Source organism: Gopherus flavomarginatus, chromosome 7 (genome assembly GCF_025201925.1).
Source record: "Gopherus flavomarginatus isolate rGopFla2 chromosome 7, rGopFla2.mat.asm, whole genome shotgun sequence".
NCBI classification, from domain to species: Eukaryota; Metazoa; Chordata; order Testudines; family Testudinidae; genus Gopherus; species Gopherus flavomarginatus.
The window spans coordinates 105,839,911-105,860,473 of NC_066623.1; the positions used below are offsets into that span (position 1 = coordinate 105,839,911).

General features: G+C 44.3%; 1 protein-coding gene across 2 annotated transcripts; it reads right to left on the reverse strand.

Moving 5' to 3' along the window:
• Window positions 1-993: 993 nt before the first annotated feature.
• Window positions 994-20,563, reverse strand: SHISAL2A (shisa like 2A). 2 transcript variants are annotated; one of them, XR_007775686.1, is made up of 5 exons: window positions 20,382-20,563; window positions 10,986-11,125; window positions 4,855-4,928; window positions 2,134-2,232; window positions 994-1,436 (listed from the first exon to the last, which is right to left on the reverse strand). XR_007775686.1 is itself a non-coding variant. In XM_050963688.1 (4 exons), exons 1-3 carry the CDS (start codon window positions 20,561-20,563, stop codon window positions 4,900-4,902), a joined length of 351 nt encoding a protein of 116 aa, XP_050819645.1. In that variant the 3' UTR covers window positions 994-1,436; window positions 4,855-4,899. The 2 variants fall into 2 exon arrangements, 1 of the variants encoding a protein (XP_050819645.1); XM_050963688.1 differs by lacking the exon at window positions 2,134-2,232.

The window sequence follows — 20,563 nt, forward strand, 5'->3', positions numbered from 1 at the left end:
GATCAATATGAAAATTGAAAGGTGGATAAGGAATTGGTTAAAGGGGAGACCACAACGGGTCATACTGAAAGGTGAATTGTCAGGCTGGAGGGAGGTTACTAGTGGAGTTCCTCAGGGATTGGTTTTGGGACCAAATCTTATTTAATCTTTTTATTACTGACCTTTGCACGAAAAGTGGGAATGTGCTAATAAAGTTTGCGGATGACACAAAGCTGGGAGGTATTGCTAACACAGAGAAGGACTGGGATATCATACAGAAGGATCTGGATGATCTTGTAAACTGGAGTAATAGTAATAGGATGAAATTTAACAGTGAAAAGTGCAAGGTCATGCATTTAGGAATTAATAATAAGAATTTTGGTTATAAATTAGGGACACATCAGTTGGAAGTAACAGAGGAGAAGGACCTTGGCGTGTTGGTTAATCAAAGGATGACTACGAGCCACCAATGTGATATGGCCATTAAAAAAGCTAATGCGGTTTTAGGATGCATCAGGCGAGGTATTTCCAGTAAAGATAAGGAGGTGTTAGTACCGTTTTACAAGGCACTGGTGAAACCTCATCTGGAATACTGTGTGCAGTTCTGGTCTCCCATGTTTAAGAAGGATGAGTTCAAACTAGAACAGGTACAGAGAAGGGCTACTAGGATGATCTGAGGAATGGAAAACCTGTCTTATGAAAGGAGACTGAAAGAGCTTGGCTTGTTTAGCCTAACCAAAAGAAGGCTGAGGGGAGATATGATTGCTCTTTATAAATATATCAGAGAGATCAATGTCAGGGATGGAGAGAAATTATTTACGTACCAATGTGGACACAAGAACAAATGGATATAACCTGGACACTAGGAAGTTTAGACTTGAAATTAGATGAAGTTTTCTAACCATAAGAGCAGTGAAGTTCTCGAACAGCCTTCCAAAGGGAGTAGTGGGGGCAAAAGACATATCAAGCTCTGGAGGTTTTTCGCGTTCCTCCGCAGTGTGGGGCCTGGGTCACTTGCTGGAGGATTCTCTGCACCTTGAGGTCTTTAAACCATGATTTGAGGCCTTCAGTAACTCAGACATAGGTTAGGGGTTTGTTACAGGAGTGGATGAGTGAAATTCTGTGGCCTGCATTGTGCAGGAGGTCAGACTAGATGACCATAATGGTCCCTTCTGACCTTAAATCTATGGAAAAAAAAATCAAAATACACCATTGCCTCTCAGTACAACATCTGCACATTAATGGCTGTAAGAAACACATAACCAGGCATGGCTTCATGTTGCCCCGAGATGTTAATGGTGGTTATAGTTGCTATAAAACACCTCTGGAAAGTCTGTCAGGGTCTGGGGACTGGTTATCACAGTCCAGTTTATGGCTAAGGAAGCATTTCCTGAATCCATTTGGCTCTGCAGATGCACTGCTTCAGCTGGTGCCTTCTGAAGGATGTGGTTCCATGCCTGGAAAACAGCAAGCATGGCTTAGATATACACAGAGAACAGCAGGATTTTGTTTATAAAATTCGTTCTTGCTCATTGTGAGTGAAAACCACCTCTGCACAGACAGCCTCTAGAAGACTGATGCACCACTTAAATCCACATAAGTACCCAAAACAGGGCTTCAGTGGAACCTAAATGGTGGCCATGTCTTGTGCTGGCCCTCTGCATAAAGGTTAGAGATATGCTTGGATTGAAATGACCAAGGATAATTGCATTAAAGACTGTGTAGTTTAACATTTATATTCAGCGCCCTCTGAGACTGCAACATACACTGCTAATGGCACTTCAGAAGTTAAAGGATTATAACAAACTCCTTGGCTATCTTAAAATAAAATATAAGGCACAGCAAATTCTTTATGCCACAGATTCCACCTACGACCACTAATCCCTCCCCCACCAGAATTTCTCATTAGCGAAAAAAGAAGGCATGCACAGGAAGTATAATGGGAGATAAAAATCTTCATCTGTGAGTCACAGATTATAATGAAGGCCAGGTTGGAAGTGGCTGAAGTGGCACATGAATAGTTAACAGCTAGTTTCAGTCCAGTTTCTAGTGGATACGTGTGTCCATGTCACAAAATCACTACCTGTATTGATCCCTTTGCAAGTAACCCTGGCAGAGTGACCAAGGAGTGAATGGACACCAAGAATCAATTACCTTCTTGCCCCCAGAGATGGTCCTTCCAGGACAGAGACTAGTGAGGGATGATGGGAGGAAGCTTGCACTGCTGCTTCTCAGTCTGTAGCTGTTCTAGGGCTAAACAGAGGATTTTGGTCTGCTGAGCTGTTTACCCCGAACTTTTCATCAAAACACAAACACATCACCTGATGCTGATATTTTGCTAGTTTATCTAATATTTCAGCTATTCTCTCCTTGCCAAATAGATGCAGAGAAAACCATGCCTATACAGTATATGTATGGTAACATCACAGGATGTTAAAGGCTAGCTCTTCCACAGTCATCAGCATGGCATGGCTAAAAATCAAGAGAAAACTTTAGTTCCAAAAGGCAAAGTTTTCGTCATATTGAGGAGTTTTAATCTTACTTAGCTGGGGTGAGGATATTTCCCACAGGCCTCTTGGAGTAATAAAGTCAGTGCACAGTCTACAGTATATCTAATTGAGTTATATTTTGAATGTGACCACATGTTGCACTAACAATCTAAACACTTGCCAGTGTGAGTGGGTTGAGAGGCCTTTCCCAAGCTTGTTCTTGAAACCAAATTCAGTTCACTAGGGAAAAGGGGTGTGCTCTACTACTACTTTCAAAAGGGTGGATTAGATAGGTGAAATACTGTACGCACATTAAGCAAAATCCATCTTCTTCTCTGTAGCTTTCTTTGGCAAGTGAATGTTTGGCGTGTTGGATGGAATTTTTGACAGATCTGGGGTCATTTATAGGCTTTGGGGGATAATTCCTGCCACTATGGGTTAGCTCCTGGTAATAGCTTGTGACATCAAAACATATTGTACTGGCCTATTGTAAAATAAATTACTTTTTTTTTAATCTAGCAACTAAAGGAATTGAAAAATATTTAAAGCAGGGATGGGAGAAACCAATCTGGACCCCAACTTTCCTGCCAAAACTTCAACCAAATATTTGCTGAGGTTCAGAAAAGTTCAGATAACTTTCCCACATTACTGTTCACTTTCACGGCAAATACTTCCTTTTTTTCTCTTAATTCCTGACAGAGCTAGAAGCAAAATTGCTTAAACACTGAGAGGCTCTTCCTATTTCCAATCCAAACAGAAATCCCAGAAGAAGCCTCATATGAAAGTCTCATGGTATTTCCAGCCCAGTTTTGTAGACTCAAGAGGCTCGGTTAATCTGTGAATTTTTGGGTCTTTATCAAAATTGAACTAGAACTCCAAACTCACTGAAGTCCCCCTTTCCAAATTAGGTGTCTTTTCCCTGGTCTAATCCACATGGTTCTTCCCTTCCCTCCCTCTCAATAAGTAACACCACTTAACATGCTACATTTCAGAGCACTGCACAAATGTTACTCTTCACAACACCTTTGGGAGGTAGGGAGTTATCATCCCTATGTCAGAAATGGCGAAATTGAGGCAGAAAGCATGTCTTACTCAAGGGCACATAGGGAGTTGGTATGAGAGCAAGGATTAGAACCTATGAGGTCCTAGCTCATAATCTGTTCACTAGGTCTCACTGCCTCAGAATAAATCATTGAACTCAAAGTAAACTTTTACCTGAGGAACTTGCTTAAAGCCACGTGGGCTGCAGGGACTTTTAATCTTAGAACCCACAGTGTAATGAAAAGAATAAGACAAAACAATCACTTCTTTATTTATGGTTGACTTTCTAGTTTCAGGCGCCTTGTTAATCTTACCGTGGCATTATTCTCCCATAAACCATCTAATTTGCAACAATAGGAAGCAATTGTCTTTTGGCTTTGTACAAAGCTGTATTTCAAAATGAGTTGTGTCATAATAAATATTTCAACACAAAAAAACAAGTGGCAAAACAAGCCAACCTCCTTCATGCTGCTGCTGAAGGGAAATGCACAGAGATACCATTTGGTTCAGTTTGCTAAATGGGATGTAAAAGTAACATAAGGCATGGATTTCTCACTGCTTGTATGTGTGTTTATTGCATAGCCTTGTTGTTCCAAGGACACTTGCTGAGCCATAAAGGTTCCCTCTCCCCTTTGATAGACACTGTTGGTCCATGGCCTTGCACGCACTCTATAGATACTTCGCCATGAGCTTTCACACCAAGTAAAAAGAAGAATTGTGTTTAATTTCACCTAATAGTCTGCAAATTATTTATAAATTCCTTCTCAAAGTTGAAGCACATTCATTATGTTTTGAATGCTTCCTAGCTTGGTCTGTGAGGTAGAAAACTTGACCCTTTACAACAATTTCAGCATGCAGTGAAGTCAGAATGAGAAACCTGGGTTTTTGCAAGATTCCCTTCCATTTCAATTTAAGATTTGGCATAGCAACAGTACAGACTGTATACTCGTAAAACAGAACAATGCTGAACTACTCATCTGATATTTAAGTCTCTATTTTTCTTACACAAATGCCTTTTTACCTGTTCATCATCAAAGAATCTTTTCCCAAAAAAGGTCACATTGGCTGCCTCATAAGTGAGCCGTGGTGCCTCCTGGCCACTAACGTAACTACAGTATGAGGTGAATGCTCTCTCTCTCAGCATATTACTATGAAGGAGCATTTCTGGGTGAGTAAAGCAGACCCGCTAATAAGGGGTCATTAGTGTATAAGTTACCCACTCTCTGCCATTATCATTTTTCAACATCCTAAAAATCCACCTAGGAATTTATAGCATTTTGAAAAATGACTGTGCCCACCACATTGTTTAGAGAACTAAGGTGAATTACAGTCTCACTGTACCTACTGTATTGCAGCACTGTGGGAATCTCGTCCAGTGCCTCTGTATATTTCACAAGGAACTCCCTCTAGTCTCTCTGCCTGAAAAACAAAAACATTTCAGTAAAACAAACAGAAATATGCTTCTCTCAGTTAAATAAATTAATATGTATAGCTTGCCCAAAGCATTACAAAACACACTACTGGGAACCATCTTTCACTAGCTGAGAGGATGGCATGGATTAGATCTGTGGTTCTCAACAAGTGGTACGTGTACCCCTGGGGGTATGCAGAAGTCTTCCTGGGGTACATCAACTCATCTAGATAGTAGCCTAGTTTTATAACAGACTACATAAAAAACACTAGTGAAGTCAGTAGAAACTAAAATTTCATACAGACAATTACTTGTTTATACTGCACTATATACTATACACTGAAATGTAAGTACAATATTTATATTCCAATTGATTTATTTTATAATTGTATGGTAAAAATGAGAAAGTCAGCAATTTTTCAGTAATCTGATGTTATAAGCAAGTGGTTTAAGTGAGGTGAAACTTGGGGGTACACAAGACCAATCAGACTCCTGAAAGGGGTACAGAAGTCTGGAAAGGTTGAGAGCCACTGGATTAGATGACCTGATAGCGGAGGTCTTTTTTTGGTCTCTAATCTCTATGGGTATGTCTATACTGCAGTGTAAACCCACGGTTCAAACTCAGGCTCAAGCCTAACCCCACTTCTATCTACACACAAATCACCCCAACTCAAGCATGGAGGGTCCCAGCACCCCACATGAGTAGAAGGTCTCATCCTTTGAGTCAAGGTGGGACCCAGGGTTCAAGCCATATTGCTTTTCAGTGTAGATGCAACCCCACTGGATTCATTCTCTGTGAGTCTCCATAAGAATGCCATGGGGTGACTTTATTTGTCCTCTAGACAGTCAAGTTTGGTGGACAGTCAAGTATTCCCACACTGCACCATGAACAAAGGGTTAGAGAGGCCACATTTTGGGAGGGTGTAAGAAAGTCTGGGATATGGGGAGTTGGACTTTGGGCCTGCACAATGCAGTGTAGACACCGGAGCTTCGGTTTGGGACCCAGGGTTCAACAATTCCTAACCTAAGGTTACAAATAAGTATAGCTGCTCAAACCCTAAGTTAACAAACGCAGGTTCTGCTAACTCAAGTTCTACTAATACTGGGCTAACATTGCAGTGTACACACACCCTATGATGTGATAGCTGAGGGACACATGTTAAAAAAAGATAAACATCAGGATGAGAACATAGGACTGGAAGAGGCATCCTGTGTCATCAAGTCCAGTCCCCTGCTACCTCAGGCACCTGTGTCATATAATCCCATTTCTTAAACTCCATCCCGAAACCAGTTAGATTTCTTGCTCCTGCTACTCCTATTGGGAGGCGGTTCCAAAGTCTCACTCCTCTGATGGTTAGAAACCCTCTTCCAATTTCCGGCCTAAATTTATCCATGGCCAATTTATACTCATTTGTTCTTGTGCCAACATTGTCCTTCATCTTAAACAGCCTTTTTCCTTCCCTGGTGTTTACTCTCCTGATGTATTTATTGAGAGCAATCATATTCCTTTTCAGTCTTCATTTTGCTATGCTAAACAAGCCAAACTCTTTTAATCATCTCCTGTAAGATAGGTCCTCCTTTCTCTGATCATCCTCAATGCCCTTCTCTGCACCTGCTCCAGTCTGAACAAAACTTTACATGAGTGACCAGAATAGCGCACAGTATTCCAAATGAGGTCTTACCAGTGTCCTGTACAATGTAATTAATCCTTCCATATCTCTACTGGAAATATCTCACAAGATACATGCTTAGGGCATGTCTTCACAAGCAACATTAAAGCGCTGCTGTGGCAGCACTTTAACATGGCTGTGTAGTTGCAGCACCAGTATAAATACACCTGCACGAGGGGAGTAACTCCCAGCGCCAGGAGCACAGTCTACTCTGCCACTTTACAGTGCAGAAACTTAAAGTGCTCTGGGGTGTGTTTTTTCACACCCTTTACAATTTTCTCGCTCAAGGGTTTGAAAAAACACACCCCAGTGCGCTGTAAGTTTCTGCACTGTAAAGTGGCAGTGTAGACAAGGCCTTAGATTGCATTTGCCTTTTTTTTTCCCACAGCCTCATCACATTGGTTGCTCACAGTCATCCTGAGATTGACTAATCCACCCAAGTCTTTCTATTCCTCTATTGTTTCTGGTTGATAAACCCTCCACATACAGCAGAAAATGAAGAAGATAAAAAAAAAAAAAAAAAGAGTTATTTAGGATGGCACAGAGTGTGGCATAACTAGGAGTCATGAGGTGAAATTCAACAAAGGAAACTATATCTTAGATTATAAGGAAAACTAATAATGAGATATTTTAAACTGCAGAACAGTTTCCTAAAGGAAATACCTGTAGCAGAAACTCCCCCGTGCTTGACATTTAAAACGGATTGGAAAAACACTGGATAACATTACAATAATATTTTGCACTATTATAGCACCTTCCACTCAATGGCCACAAAGCACTCTGCAATAAAGCCTCACAATCACTCTGTAACACAGGGAAATATTACCATCATTTTGCAGACAGATTAAAGGGGAGATTTTCAAGGTATAAATGGCAGTTATATCTAACCGATTGCACAGCCAATCTTAACTTTAGTACAGGGGTCGGCAACCTTTCAGAAGTGGTGTGCCGAGTCTTCATGTATGAACTCTAAGGTTTCGTGTGTCACTAATAATTTTAATGTTTTTAGAAGGTCTCTTTCTATAAGTCTATAATATATAACTAAACTATTGTTGTATGTAAAGTAAATAAGGTTTTAAAAATGTTTAAGAAGCTTAATTTAAAATTAAATTAAAATGCAGAGCCCCCGCAGACTTGTGGCCAGGACCTAAGCAGTGCGAGTGCCACTGAAAATCAGCTTGTGTGCCGACTTTGGCATGCGTGCCATAGGTTGCCTACCCCTGCTCTAGTATTTCCTAATTTTTGACTGCTTGCCTTTGTAAACATAATAATATTCTTTTAAATAGTGTTGTGTTCCTAGGGTTTTACAAAAAACAAACTGAAAAACAGAAATTTCAACATGAGGCATCTTAGTGACACCCCGATGGATCACCAAGAGGACTGGAACCTTTAGATGTACTGTACAGACCTCTGCCACTTAAGCTAATTGAGTAACTCATAGCAGTAGTAGGTTGTCATCTTCTGTGGACTAGAGGGGATGAGACACACCCTTTGCCAGCAAGTTTCATAGATATTTGCTGACAACAGAAAAATTGTGAGACTCAGGAATCTTGAGTTCCAGTCCCTGCTCAGGAGGGGAATATGCTCTGGTGGACACATTCTTATGACTGTTCCCACTAGCTGTGACCCTTTCTGTCATGTCCTGTCTCTTCACCCCAGCCCCATTCTCCTTGCCTACCCAGTCCCAATCTCCATGCCTCAAGCTACTCATTCCAGTCTCCTTGCCCAGCAAGTCATAGTCTCACTTCTCCAGACTCCTCCATCCCATCTTCCCTTATTTCCAGTTCCAGTCTCTTTACCCAGCTTTTTTCCAATCCCCACCCCACACAATTCCCTTTTTCTCAGACTCTTTGCCTAGCCAGTCCAGTTCCCTACCACTGTGGCCACCAATTGCTCTCATCCCACCCACATTGGCTTCCTCTCCCAAACTCCCTCCCCAGGCTCTTCATCCATTGTCAGTGCTCCTCTAGAGTCTTTGCCTACCCAGTCCTTATTCTCCGTCCTGCACCTGGCCCCTTGTCAAATGTGACTCCCCTCCCCCATCATCTTCTTCTCCCTATCCCACTGATTCTCAGTCCTAATCTGTTTGCCCAGCCTTTCCCAGACTCCCCCCAAATTTACTAGTTCCGAGTCCTCCTACTATGTTTTCCTCCCCATTTCCTAGTATCTCCTTCAGAGTCCACTCCCAGTCTCCCCCAGACCCCGACTCCCAGTCCTAGTTTCCCTCTCCTTCCCTTGCAAGCTTTCAGTCCCAATCCCCTCCCTCCCTTGCAAGTTTCTTGTCCCAACTGACTCCCTTCGTCCCCACCTCCTCCACATCTGGCTCTTGTGCCCTCTGCAAGGGTGTTGAAGCAACTTTTATAGTGGGGGTGCTGAAAGCCATGAAACCAAACTGTAAACCCTGTATATAATGGAAACCACTTCAAGCCAAGGGGTGCGCAGAGCCGCTCCAGGCATCAGCAAAGGAAACAGGTGCTTGGGGTGGCCAATGGAAAGGGGCAGCATGTCCAGGTCTTTGGCGGCGGGTCCCTCACTCCCTCTCGGAGGGAAGGACCCACAGGTGAATTGCCGCCGAGGAATGAAGCGGCATGGTAGAGCTGTCGCCGATCATGGCTTTATCTTTTGGGGCGGGGGAGGAGGCTTCACCACTTGGGGTGGCAAAAAAGCCAAAAAATTCTTGACCAGCTACAGACAAATGATTGGCTTATCTGAACAATCCACATTAGGGATCTTTAATAATGGAAGACAAAAGTCAATTTTTCAGGCTAAGCTTTCCCTTGTAAAATGAAATTATGAAACCTTACCTAGTCCAATCTCCTAATTTTGTAATAACAAATAACTAACTATTGTATTAAAAATAATTCTTTTCAAGCCCTCATTAGTAATTTGTAAGTCTGTAATTGTCTCCATATTCCATCCCAGAGGTCCCTGTAGTCTGAGTTTGAATACATCACAGGAGGCTTAAATAGAGGCTCAGATTTAAAGGACAGTGTCAGTGCCCATCACAAAATGTAATTTATTATCACCACTTTGCAATGGAGTGGGATAGCCTGACCTAGAAAATTGTCCAAGCTAATATGAGCAAGAGTATATGGTGAATACACATAGCTGAACTGTTTAAAATGCTATCAGACTGGTGGGCCATGCAGGGAGAGTAAAAGGAGCCTTTAACTATTCTTTTACTACTGAGCAGAAGTGGCCACAACTGCAGTCCTGGAGCTCACGGATTGCTCACTGCTCTCAACCACAGGGATGCCAGTTACTTCAAAAGGGACAGGGTAGAGCTGCTGATTCCTTTCCCCACCAATTAGCCATGGAGGGGAGAATATGCTGCACCTTCCTATGAAATGGTGCAGCAGCTATGCTCCACCATATTCCTCCCCTGCTCTCCTGCCTGCCTGGATCCTCTCCTCCCTTGCCCACCTCTCACTCCTCACAGCTTAAACTCCCCTTTTCCTCCACAGCTGCAACAGTATCCATCCACCCCTCTCACACACAGATTCCACTGATTCCCCCAGTCCTGAATTTTGAAGGGGTTAATACTTATATACACAAGGACAGTGTAGTGTTTAAAAAAAACAACATGGACTGTAACTGAATTTCCTTTACTCTTGTAAACTAAAAGTTCCTGCAGGAGAGTGTTTAATATAAGGCTCTAGATTGGAATTTGTTTTGGGCGTTTGTGGCCCCAGAAAGGAGAAGACATTTGGGTTTTGGCCAGAGGGCTGACCTACACTATCAACTGAGGCAGTGGCCTGGCCACACCTTACAACAGAGATAAACAATCCTCTCACAGAGGAATTATTGCAAAGATTCTATATAAAGGCGACAGGTTACTTGAGAGAAAGGATGTTCCACCACAGGTTTCCTGTATGACCTTGGCCAAGTCACAAAGGGTACGTATACATTGCAATAAAACACCCATAGATCAGGCTGCGGAGTATAAGACTGCAGTGTAGCTGTTCGGGCTTGGGCTACAACATGGGCTCTGGAACCCTGCAAGAGCCTTTACCCTGACGAGATAAAGATTTACTCCATCAGTGAATTGGTGAAGGCGAATCCAGCATAACAGATGTTCTTCTGTGATGGGGATTTTAAATACCCAGAGATATAGTTAAAAACAAAACTCTCAGAATTTCCTGCATAGTCTTTAATTAAGGAGTTATAACAGGAATGGTTTGAGATTTTACAATACCCTGCTGTGTGAGCCCCATGAGCCCAAGTCTGCTGACACAGACCAACTATGGGTGTTTTACCGAGCTGTACACATATACTTAGGGACAGATTTTAAGGCTATTCAGGTGCTCAGATGGATCCCTAGTTGGGTTTTAAAATTCTTGATGGAGTAAAAGTTTATTGCTGCAGATGATGTCTACAACACAAAGCTGATCTTACCGGCTGTCTGCAAGCTTAAACCTGTATCCAGCTTGCTGCGTGGCTTCGTACTGATAAACAAGTAACAGAGAACACACACTGTGATGATAAAAGCAAGCAGGACCACCGCTGCTATCGACAGACCCACAAGTGCACCAACACTGAGAAGAGAGAAAACAAAGTGATTAAGTGTACATACTAATCTGTGATGCCTGTCAAACAAATGGCCAACATTGGATCTGGAGATTACCTATATTCAATAGGGCAGGGAAACAATCTTACATTTTTACTATATGCACAGATTTAGGGCCAGATCCTTAGATGGTGTAAAGTTCCTCAGTGGACCTATGCCATTTTACAGCAGCTGAGTGCTTTTACCATATTACTTGGTGCTTATTGGGCCAGAATCTGCTCTCATTTACGGTGATGTAAATCAGGAATAACTCCACTGAAGCAACACCCATGTAAAATTGGTATCAGTGAGATAACTCTCTAGTCCTGAGCCTGCCTCCAAACAAGTCATCAGAAAAAGGTCAAGAAATGTATGTTCTGTGCTGGGAAATGCTCATCATTTACTGCAGCAATCAGTTCCTGTGTGTGCAACAGCTGGAAGGAATTACCCTGGCTTCTTAAAAATAAAATCAGATAACATCAAAGATACACTAACAAGAAAAATCAATAAAAAGTACTAGGGAATTACTTGTCTTCACCATTTCTTTTTAACCCAATCTTCCGTGATTTTATTGGCACTTCTACCATGGAACTTTGATTTAAAGGATGAAAGAAAAAATGTTTCTTCCGACGTTGCACTATAAAAGAAAAGGCTCCCAACCTCCTAGAAGGTTGCTTAGGAGTCCATGCAAATATTTCATTCTTGACTCTCTTCTCTGAAGGAACTTAAAATGTATTAAATATTTTAGACTGAAGGTTAATTTTTGTACTTCAAGAAAATACACTTATTTTAAAACCTAATAGGAACATGTTTGATATAGCAGATACACATTTGTCACAGGCTTCTCTCCTTTTGGTTCTGAAATGTGTGTAAAAAGGGCTATTAGAGTTTATTTAATGATTCAAACAGCACCATTCTTTTTTGCTAGTAGCTCTGCAGGGGAAAGTGGAACTTTATGACCCCGTTATGCCTCTGTCTTAATGTAACAAGTTTTTAAGGCAGAGCAATTTGCTGCTTGTAGGCCCTTTGTCAGTATTCACTGCTGCAAAGGAGCAGTGTAAAACTGAATATTAATTCATTTGCATCCAGCTACTATCTATTCAGCTGCAATGTACTGACACACCCATCATTTAATCACCTCAGGAGACATGTCTTTATACAGTACATCTGTGCTATAATTACATGGCTCATGCAAACCACCATTCAGGGTAAAAATGGAAATGTTAAGGAGGGTTACTGCAGCAGGAAGAGTGTTGAGCATTTCTCATCTCAGGTAAAAGGGTATAGAACAGCATGACACCAAGGAAGCTCTCTACATCTGAAACACTGCCATGTCCCAGCCCCCTCTTATCACTAAGGCTGCGATTCGGTCACGGAAAGTCACAGATTCTGTGACTTTCACAGCTGCAATGGCCAGTGAGGCTGATCCCGGGGCCAGCTGCTCAGGCGCCCTGGAGCTAGCCTCACTAGGCGCTCCTTGGGTGCCCCACAGCCAGCCGAACCAACTATAGCTGGAGCAGCCCGGAGCCAGATGCACCGGCTGCTGTTCAGGTGGTTCCAGGGTGACTGGCTCTGGGGAGCGCCTGAGTAGTGGTCCCAGGGGCAGCCCCGGGGGCGTGTTGAAGGAGTGGTCCCGGGTGCAGCTCCAGGGCCAGCCACAACAACCACTGCTCAGGCAGCTGGCCCTGGGGAGCGCCCAAGCAGCAGTACCAGGGGCTACCCCAGGGCTAGCCGCACCGACAGCTGCTTAGACAGCCCATGGAGCACCTGAGCAGCGGTCCTAGGGGCAGCCAGCCTGGGGGAAGCACCCGAGCAGCAGCCCTGGGGCAGCTGGCCCTGGAGAGTGCCTGAGCAGTGGTTCCCGGGTAGCCAGTGCAGGGGCTAGCTGTCAGCCTTTGGGCCCCACAGCAGCAGTGTCCCAGGGCCCCAGGAACTGCTAAGTTTTAGTCAAGGATATTTATATAGTAAAAGCCATGGACAGGTTGTGACTTTTACTAAAAATACTCATGACAAAATCTTAGCTTTATAACTTATCACTAAGAATCAGCGAATCGCTTGCAGCTATGAGAACAATCACAATCAGATCTGGAGAATAGCACCTTGCTGCTGCTTTTTTGTTGGAACTAGTTGGAAACTAAGACACTGTATATTGAGTCTACTTTTCGACATCCATAACCATGATATTTCACAGCTAGATCCCTTCAAACATCTCAAAGACATCCATCCAATTGAGGATTACATGACAACTTTGATTTTCTAAAACACAAAAATCTGGTTTTGTACAAAACTTTTTTAAAGGTTTTATGAATTTTACATATTTAGATTATTTGGAAATGCTTTTCCTCAGCTCTAATACTTTAACAAAGCTTCCTAAAAACAATATTAAAAACAATGTTATAACATCTGCCAAAAATAAGATGTCAAAATAACAATAATGACCTGCATAACAGCCCATGCCTTCCCCTCAAACCTGAGAATTAATATGAGCTGTTGGGGGCAGTGAATTGCAGCCAAAGGCCACTTGCAGAAAGTGTTCTGCTACTCTCATCCCTCCCTTTTAAGCCATGGGGTATTAAACTCGAGTGCCTTCACTGATACAGCTGTAGTGGTATCACACAAGGAAAGAGGGGATCTCTCAGATGGCCAGGTTCCAACCATTTAGGGCTTTAAAAGTCAAAAAATGCCACCTTCAATTCCACCCAGAAGCCCACAGGCAGCAGGTGCAGAGCACTGGTGTGATGAGCTGTCAGTTTGAAACACTACTCAACAATTACTTTGCACTAACTTTGGCTTCTGAATGGTCCCAAGCTGTAGGCCCATGCACAGCATGTTGCAATAGTATAATCCCGAAGATGCACAGATAATGATCACAGGACATTCAAAAGGGAAGTGCACAGTATTCTAGATAAGCACAGATGTAAAAAAGTGCTTTCGCCCCCAACTGCTGGATAACCGTCTGGTGGTAACCTTAATTTTGCATAACAAATGGCAATCAAGATGCAGATATAATCCTTACCAATACTTCTGATTGCTTCCACTAATCTAACAATCTCGTAGTCTCATCTGGATTGAGTCTCAATTGGCTAGTTCTCAAATTAATGCATACACTATGTCATCTGTTCCAGTGTACTGGCTAGATCGGGCATGATAGAGATGCACAACTGTGTAACAGCAGCATATTAATATGCTGTAGCCCATGTCTTCTTACTAACACTATGGAAAACAGAGATTCAGAATGGAAGTAACACTTCAGCAAGAATAATCAGCGCTATCCAAAAGAATTCTGATGAAAGAGAATGCAAATTAGTCAGCTATAGAAATGGCAACTATGCTCTTGGAGACAAACATTAATTAAGAACATTAGAAATTGATACAAAGTTAGAATCTGCAATAGATTGTTTCTTTTTTAATATTAGTATTTCATTAAAAGGTCCAAAACCAAGTAATCCATAAAAAAAACCCATAAAAATCCAGAGTAAATTACTTTCAAGTTTTAATAAATATATACTTCATAAGCAAAATTATTAAATATTATTTTCTTCCTTGGTATTTCTTTAATTTGCTTCCTGTGGAGGCACCAACCAAGATTACTGAAAATACAAACTCTGCTGAGGAGTTCCTGGATCTGAGATGCTGGACAGAGACAAATTATTAATTGTTTTGTTATCTCAGCTCCCCCTCCTGGTTAACCCATGCATTAGCTCATGGGCACTGATTTGAAAGAAATTAGTGATTTGTGTTTACTTTCTCTTGATTAAGTGCCATACACAATAAAAATTTTAAGGGAAACAAGAGTACAAGCATCACAGTATAGGTATCTGTTAAGGAGCCTTTCATGAAAGGCTGCCTTAAAGCAGGCATAAATGGCTGTCAGAGGATCAATCCACAAAGGAGGATATTTGAGTTGCCTAGAACCTGCGTAGTTGCTCCTATCCCAACCCCCTCTCGCAGGCTAGTGCAGGGGGAGTGGCTAGGGAAAAGGAGCATAGGTACAGCTAGCAGTTGTAACAGTTAAGCCATGGGGAGTTGTCACAATTTAGAGCAGACTAATACCATGCTAAATTATGCGATGGTACAAGACTGGTGTACATCAACCCAGGATTGAGGGCACACAAAGGTGGCTTAAATAAAGACACCTTTGCACTTCTCCCCTGAACTACACAGAGCATTCCTCAGCAACAGTTCAGGTTTGGGGCCAATAAATCCATAAAGATACATAAGCCTTGATTCAGCTACATAGATTTTCATACACAGAATCCTTTGTAATAAAAGCCAGGCTCTGATGTGAAAGGAAATAAAAGCCATGAAAGAAAAGGCCAAAATAAATAAAGTGTGAAAGCATCTGTGAGAAAAGAAGTCAGGGAGAGAATGAGAAATAGGTAAAGGGATGAGGTCTCAATAAAGGAAAATGAGGACTGAAAACACAGCAAGCAAGAGTTCAGTAACGAATAAGCTATGAGAAAGCAACTGAGCTTGGTGGGGAGGGAAAGCAAAATTCCACAGAAACAGAGATGCTGTAACAAAACGAAAGAAAGAAAGAGGTGAGGAGTGGGTAACAAATACAAAGAAAAATAACTGGAATTAAAAAAAATCAGTGAGAGAAAACATCAAACACTCATGATGGATGTTCCGGACTCTATAATTAACCATGGAACAGACTCACAGAAAAAAAAACTGTCCTGCAAATGTTAGGAAGGGTAACTACTATTGATTAGAGAGGCATGAGGATTAGTGTAATGAGCAGAGAACGTGGAGACAGAATTTCTGAGTTTTAATCCTAGCTCTGATACCCAACTTCCTGTGTGCTCTTGGCGAGCCAGCCACCCCCTCCTAAATGTATTGGGAGGATTCATTATGCAGCACTTTTTTAGAATGCTGAATATTTAAAATAGTACTTATTATAGAGCAAACATAATTAAAACTGAGTTACCCTCTAACTACTTCATATGGATACATCATGCATTTAGCTTACTCAGATTAGTCTCAATCGCTCCCCAGGTTCATGTAAAGACATGGTTGCAAAAAAAGATCATGAAAACAATATTTCTCTGAATTATATTTTCAAGCAGAACAGCAATGAACAGCCAAAGCAGAGTCATATTTTAGAGGTGGTCCTTATAATAGGATTTTGATTATTTGATTACTGTGCATTGCTTTGAAGATGTAAGGCATGATTCTACATTGCTTTAGCCCTGGTGCAGTCACTCACATGAGTGCAGAGTGTAATGTGGAACAAAATTTTACCAAATCAGAGCAGTAGCATTTTGCACCCACTCTCAGCACCACCGTGACTGCACAAGGGCTAAAGCAGTAGAGAATCAGGCCCTTTAAATGTTATATAATTTTTAAGTCCTAGTAGCCACAGTATTTAAAGGATGGTGATGATCCCAACTGTTTTAAAAGTGCTCCAGAACTAGAAGAAACATTTGAAAGATTAGTTTAAAAGTTACTTGTTTTAAAAGTGCTTGATAATGAATGTGATATAGATTCTGCTCTGGAACAAAGACAAACAAGTCCAACTGTTCTCAGTGGCTAGACATTTTTAACTCTTTTGGGATAGAACTACAGTAACACCTCACTTAATGTTGCAGTTACTTTCCTGAAAAATGTGACTAAGTAAAATGATGTTAAGCAAATCCAATTTCCCCATAAGAATTAATGTAAATGGCAGGGGGGGTTAGGTTCCAGGGAAATATTTTTCACCAGACAAAAAACTATATATTATATATACACACAGTATACATTTTAAACAATTTAATACTGCTCACAGCTATGATGATTGTGAAGCTTAGTTGAGGTGGTGAAGTTAGAAGGTGGAAGAGGTAATGCCTTGCTGCTAAACGATGAACTAGCACTCAGCTGAGCCCTCAAGGGTTAACACATTGTTGTTAATGTAGCCTCTCACATAAGGCAGCACGAACAGGAGGGAGGGGAGACAGCATAGCAGACAGAGACAGACACATACCTTGTGTGTGGGAGAGACAGAGAGATGCACACTGCCCCTTTAAGTAAGCTGACTCACTCTTAAGTGCACTGTCTTTTTAAGAGGATCAGGAAACTCAGACAGCAGCTGCTGCCCCAAGCGCTCTCTCACCATCCGTGTCCCCTCCCTGCTCTATATGGAGAAAGGGTAAGCGGGGTACAGGAGCAGGGGTGGAGGGAGACATCCTGACATTAGCGCCCCGCCCCCTTCCCAGCAAGCAGGAGTCTCTGGGAGCAGCTCCAAGGCATGTTGAGATATTGATAGTTTTATATATGGTCTTGTAATTTCATAGGTATAGATGGAGTCCAGACCAAACCTTCTTAGCTGGAATTGGTAGCTGTGACAGGGTGCCAAGGAACAAATAGGGACATCCTCAAGACTTATGGCCAAATTCCCTGCTGTTGTGATTCCACTGACTTGATGGTCAAATCCCCTACTGTTGTAATTCTGTTGATTTCAGGATCAAATTCCCTGCTGGTGTAATTCCACTGATTCCAATAGAGTTATGTAAGCATATAATTATGCCCTCTGTTTTTTACTGCACAAAAGGACATTAGTCTTCTACTGCACAAAACAAAATATACTGTTTTTAGTGTCTCCACAATTTCTTCTTTTGCACAAAGCAGTTTACACAATCCCAGTTTCCTTTCTTTTCAGTGTGCTGCATAACCCTGACGGACCAAAGGACACACCTCATCCATGTACTTATTCTCTACACCAATATCGACCTGGACTCTTAATACATTCCATGGGTGGCACACCCGAGCCCACTTATCCACTGATGCTTTAAAAACTCCCACACTCCAAGCTGGATCTATGGTGGTTATGTGATATGTATGTACCTCATGAACCTTGTAACCGATACTTGCAATCCCGCAGAACCGAAGTCCGACCCCAGATGTACAGTACCTTCCCCCTTAACTTGCAATCCCCCATAATCCAAGCCTGACCCCAGATGTACAGTATCTTCCCTCTTAACTTGTGTAAATTTGATTTTAAACATTAACTTTAATAAAACTATTTTCAAACATTTAACAGTTCAATTTATACTTCAAGGAGCTGCAGACAGATTCCCCATGTTGAACAAAGAGGAAACACTGCTGGGAGTGAGTCAGGCATGTTCCAAAAAGAAAGTGAACATGGGGCCTCACAGAAGCACATATGGACTCAACCCAACACATCTTTTCTAACTGCTATGATCTTACTAGTGGCATCTGAAAGTGGATAGCCAAAATTGACAAAAAAAAGTCTCCTATGAGCCAATTTACAGCAGTGGGTAAAGATCAGGGCAGAAAATGGGATCTCCACAGAAAATGTTGACATTTTGTCAGAAAACTAGAAGTGCCCTTCCAAAACCAAAAACTTTGTGTTTTCATTTTTGGAAAAACAAAAAACCCTCAGTTTTCCACAAAAAGTAGATCCTTTTTGCAAAAAAAATCAATAAAAAATCTCAGTGTTTGTTGCAAAATCGTTTCAACTGAATTATTTTCATCAGCTGTAGTACAGATTTTATTATGTCTGAATTCTTATCCTGTACCTACAGTTTTTTTTAAAGTCCCTTAATTTTAATAACTAATTCTGCCATTACAGTCCTCAGAAGAAAGAGAGCTTAAAAATATCAGGGTGCAAGCAAATATCATCAAAACAAACTTCACAGAAATTAAGCTGAACAAACATAGCACCTTTCACAGGCCCAGGATAACAAGTGCAGAGCTGCTAGGTGGGAGGGATGCTCCCTCACAGGAGATTAGTTTCCAGTCACATTTTAAAGACTCTCCCTGTGTTGCAGAAAAAGTGTTTTTCCATGAGACATTTAACATCTTCCTCAGTGTTCAAATCTCCTTCACGCTGTCCCAGTCTAAGAGCAATCCCAGGGCAGGGTAGAAAGTCTCCTGTGACTCCATCCCTGCAGGTACCCCTGTTGCCCAAGGCAGTGGTGGAGGTTCTGTGACACTGTTCCTTGTTGTTTCTGTGGATACAGACTAACACGGCTACCTCCTGACACTTGTCCCTTGCATGTATCCCCGACCCAGCACCCAGGGTGGAGTAAGAGAGCCTATGCCCCCCCCGCCCAGCATGTAATGCCCAAGGTAGGGCTGCAGGGTCTGAGCCCCCGCCTCCCGCGCGCACCTTCCGTCCCTCACCCAACGCCCAGGTCAGTCTGTGCCCCCGACCCCCGGCCAGGTCAGTCTGTGCCCCCGGCCCCGAGCGGCCCCCCCTCGCCCGACCCCCGGCCAGGTCAGTCTGTGCCCCCGGCCCCGAGCGGACCCCCCCTCGCCAGACCCCCGGCCAGGTCAGTCTGTGCCCCCGGCCCCGAGCGGACCCCCCTCGCCCGACCCCCGGCCAGGTCAGTCTGTGCCCCCGGCCCCGAGCGGACCCCCCCTCGCCCGACGCCCGGCCAGGTCAGTCTGTGCCCCCGGCCCCGAGCGGCCCCCCCCTCGCCAGACCCCCGGCCAGGTCAGTCTGTGCCCCCGGCCCCGAGCGGACCCCCCCTCGCCCGACCCCCGGCCAGGTCAGTCTGTGCCCCCGGCCCCGAGCGGACCCCCCCTCGCCCGACGCCCGGCCAGGTCAGTCTGTGCCCCCGGCCCCGAGCGGCCCCCCCCTCGCCAGACCCCCGGCCAGGTCAGTCTGTGCCCCCGGCCCCGAGCGGACCCCCCCTCGCCAGACCCCCGGCCAGGTCAGTCTGTGCCCCCGGCCGCGCGCGGACCCCCCCTCGCCCGACCCCCGGCCAGGTCAGTCTGTGCCCCCGGCCCCGAGCGGACCCCCCCTCGCCCGACCCCCGGCCAGGTCAGTCTGTGCCCCCGGCCCCGAGCGGACCCCCCCTCGCCAGACCCCCGGCCAGGTCAGTCTGTGCCCCCGGCCCCGAGCGGACCCCCCCTCGCCAGACCCCCGGCCAGGTCAGTCTGTGCCCCCGGCCCCGAGCGGACCCCCCTCGCCAGACCCCCGGCCAGGTCAGTCTGTGCCCCCGGCCCCGAGCGGACCCCCCCTCGCCAGACCCCCGGCCAGGTCAGTCTGTGCCCCCGGCCCCGAGCGGACCCCCCCTCGCCAGACCCCCGGCCAGGTCAGTCTGTGCCCCCGGCAGCGCGCGGACCCCCCCCTCGCCCGACCAGGTCAGTCTGTGCCCCCGGCCCCGAGCGGACCCCCCCTCGCCCGACCCCCGGCCAGGTCAGTCTGTGCCCCCGGCCCCGAGCGGACCCCCATCGCCCGACGCCCGTACGGGTCGGTCTGCGCCCTCGTGGCCGGCTGAGGGAGCCGCTCTCACCTGAGCCACCACATGTAGCCGTGCTCGTAGGGGAAGAAGCTGTTGGGGTCATCGCAGCAGTACTTGACGTCCTGGAAGCCGCAGCAGTACACGGCGCTCGCCTCGCCGTCCGCCCGCGGGCAGCCGAAGCCGCTCACCAACGCCCCGTCGGCGCTCAGGTAGCTGGTGCAGTCGGAGCTCAT

Excerpts from the sequence above, each read along its gene's own strand:
- SHISAL2A (XM_050963688.1), bottom strand. The coding sequence starts at position 20,563 with ATGAGCTCCGACTGCACCAGCTACCTGAGCGCCGACGGGGCGTTGGTG. Across the intron at positions 11,126-20,381 it reads GGCTACATGTGGTGGCTCAG|TGTTGGTGCACTTGTGGGTC; the intron begins GTGAGAGCGGCT and ends CTCTCTTCTCAG. Across the intron at positions 4,929-10,985 it reads TTTAAGCTTGCAGACAGCCG|GCAGAGAGACTAGAGGGAGT; the intron begins GTAAGATCAGCT and ends TTTGTTTTTCAG.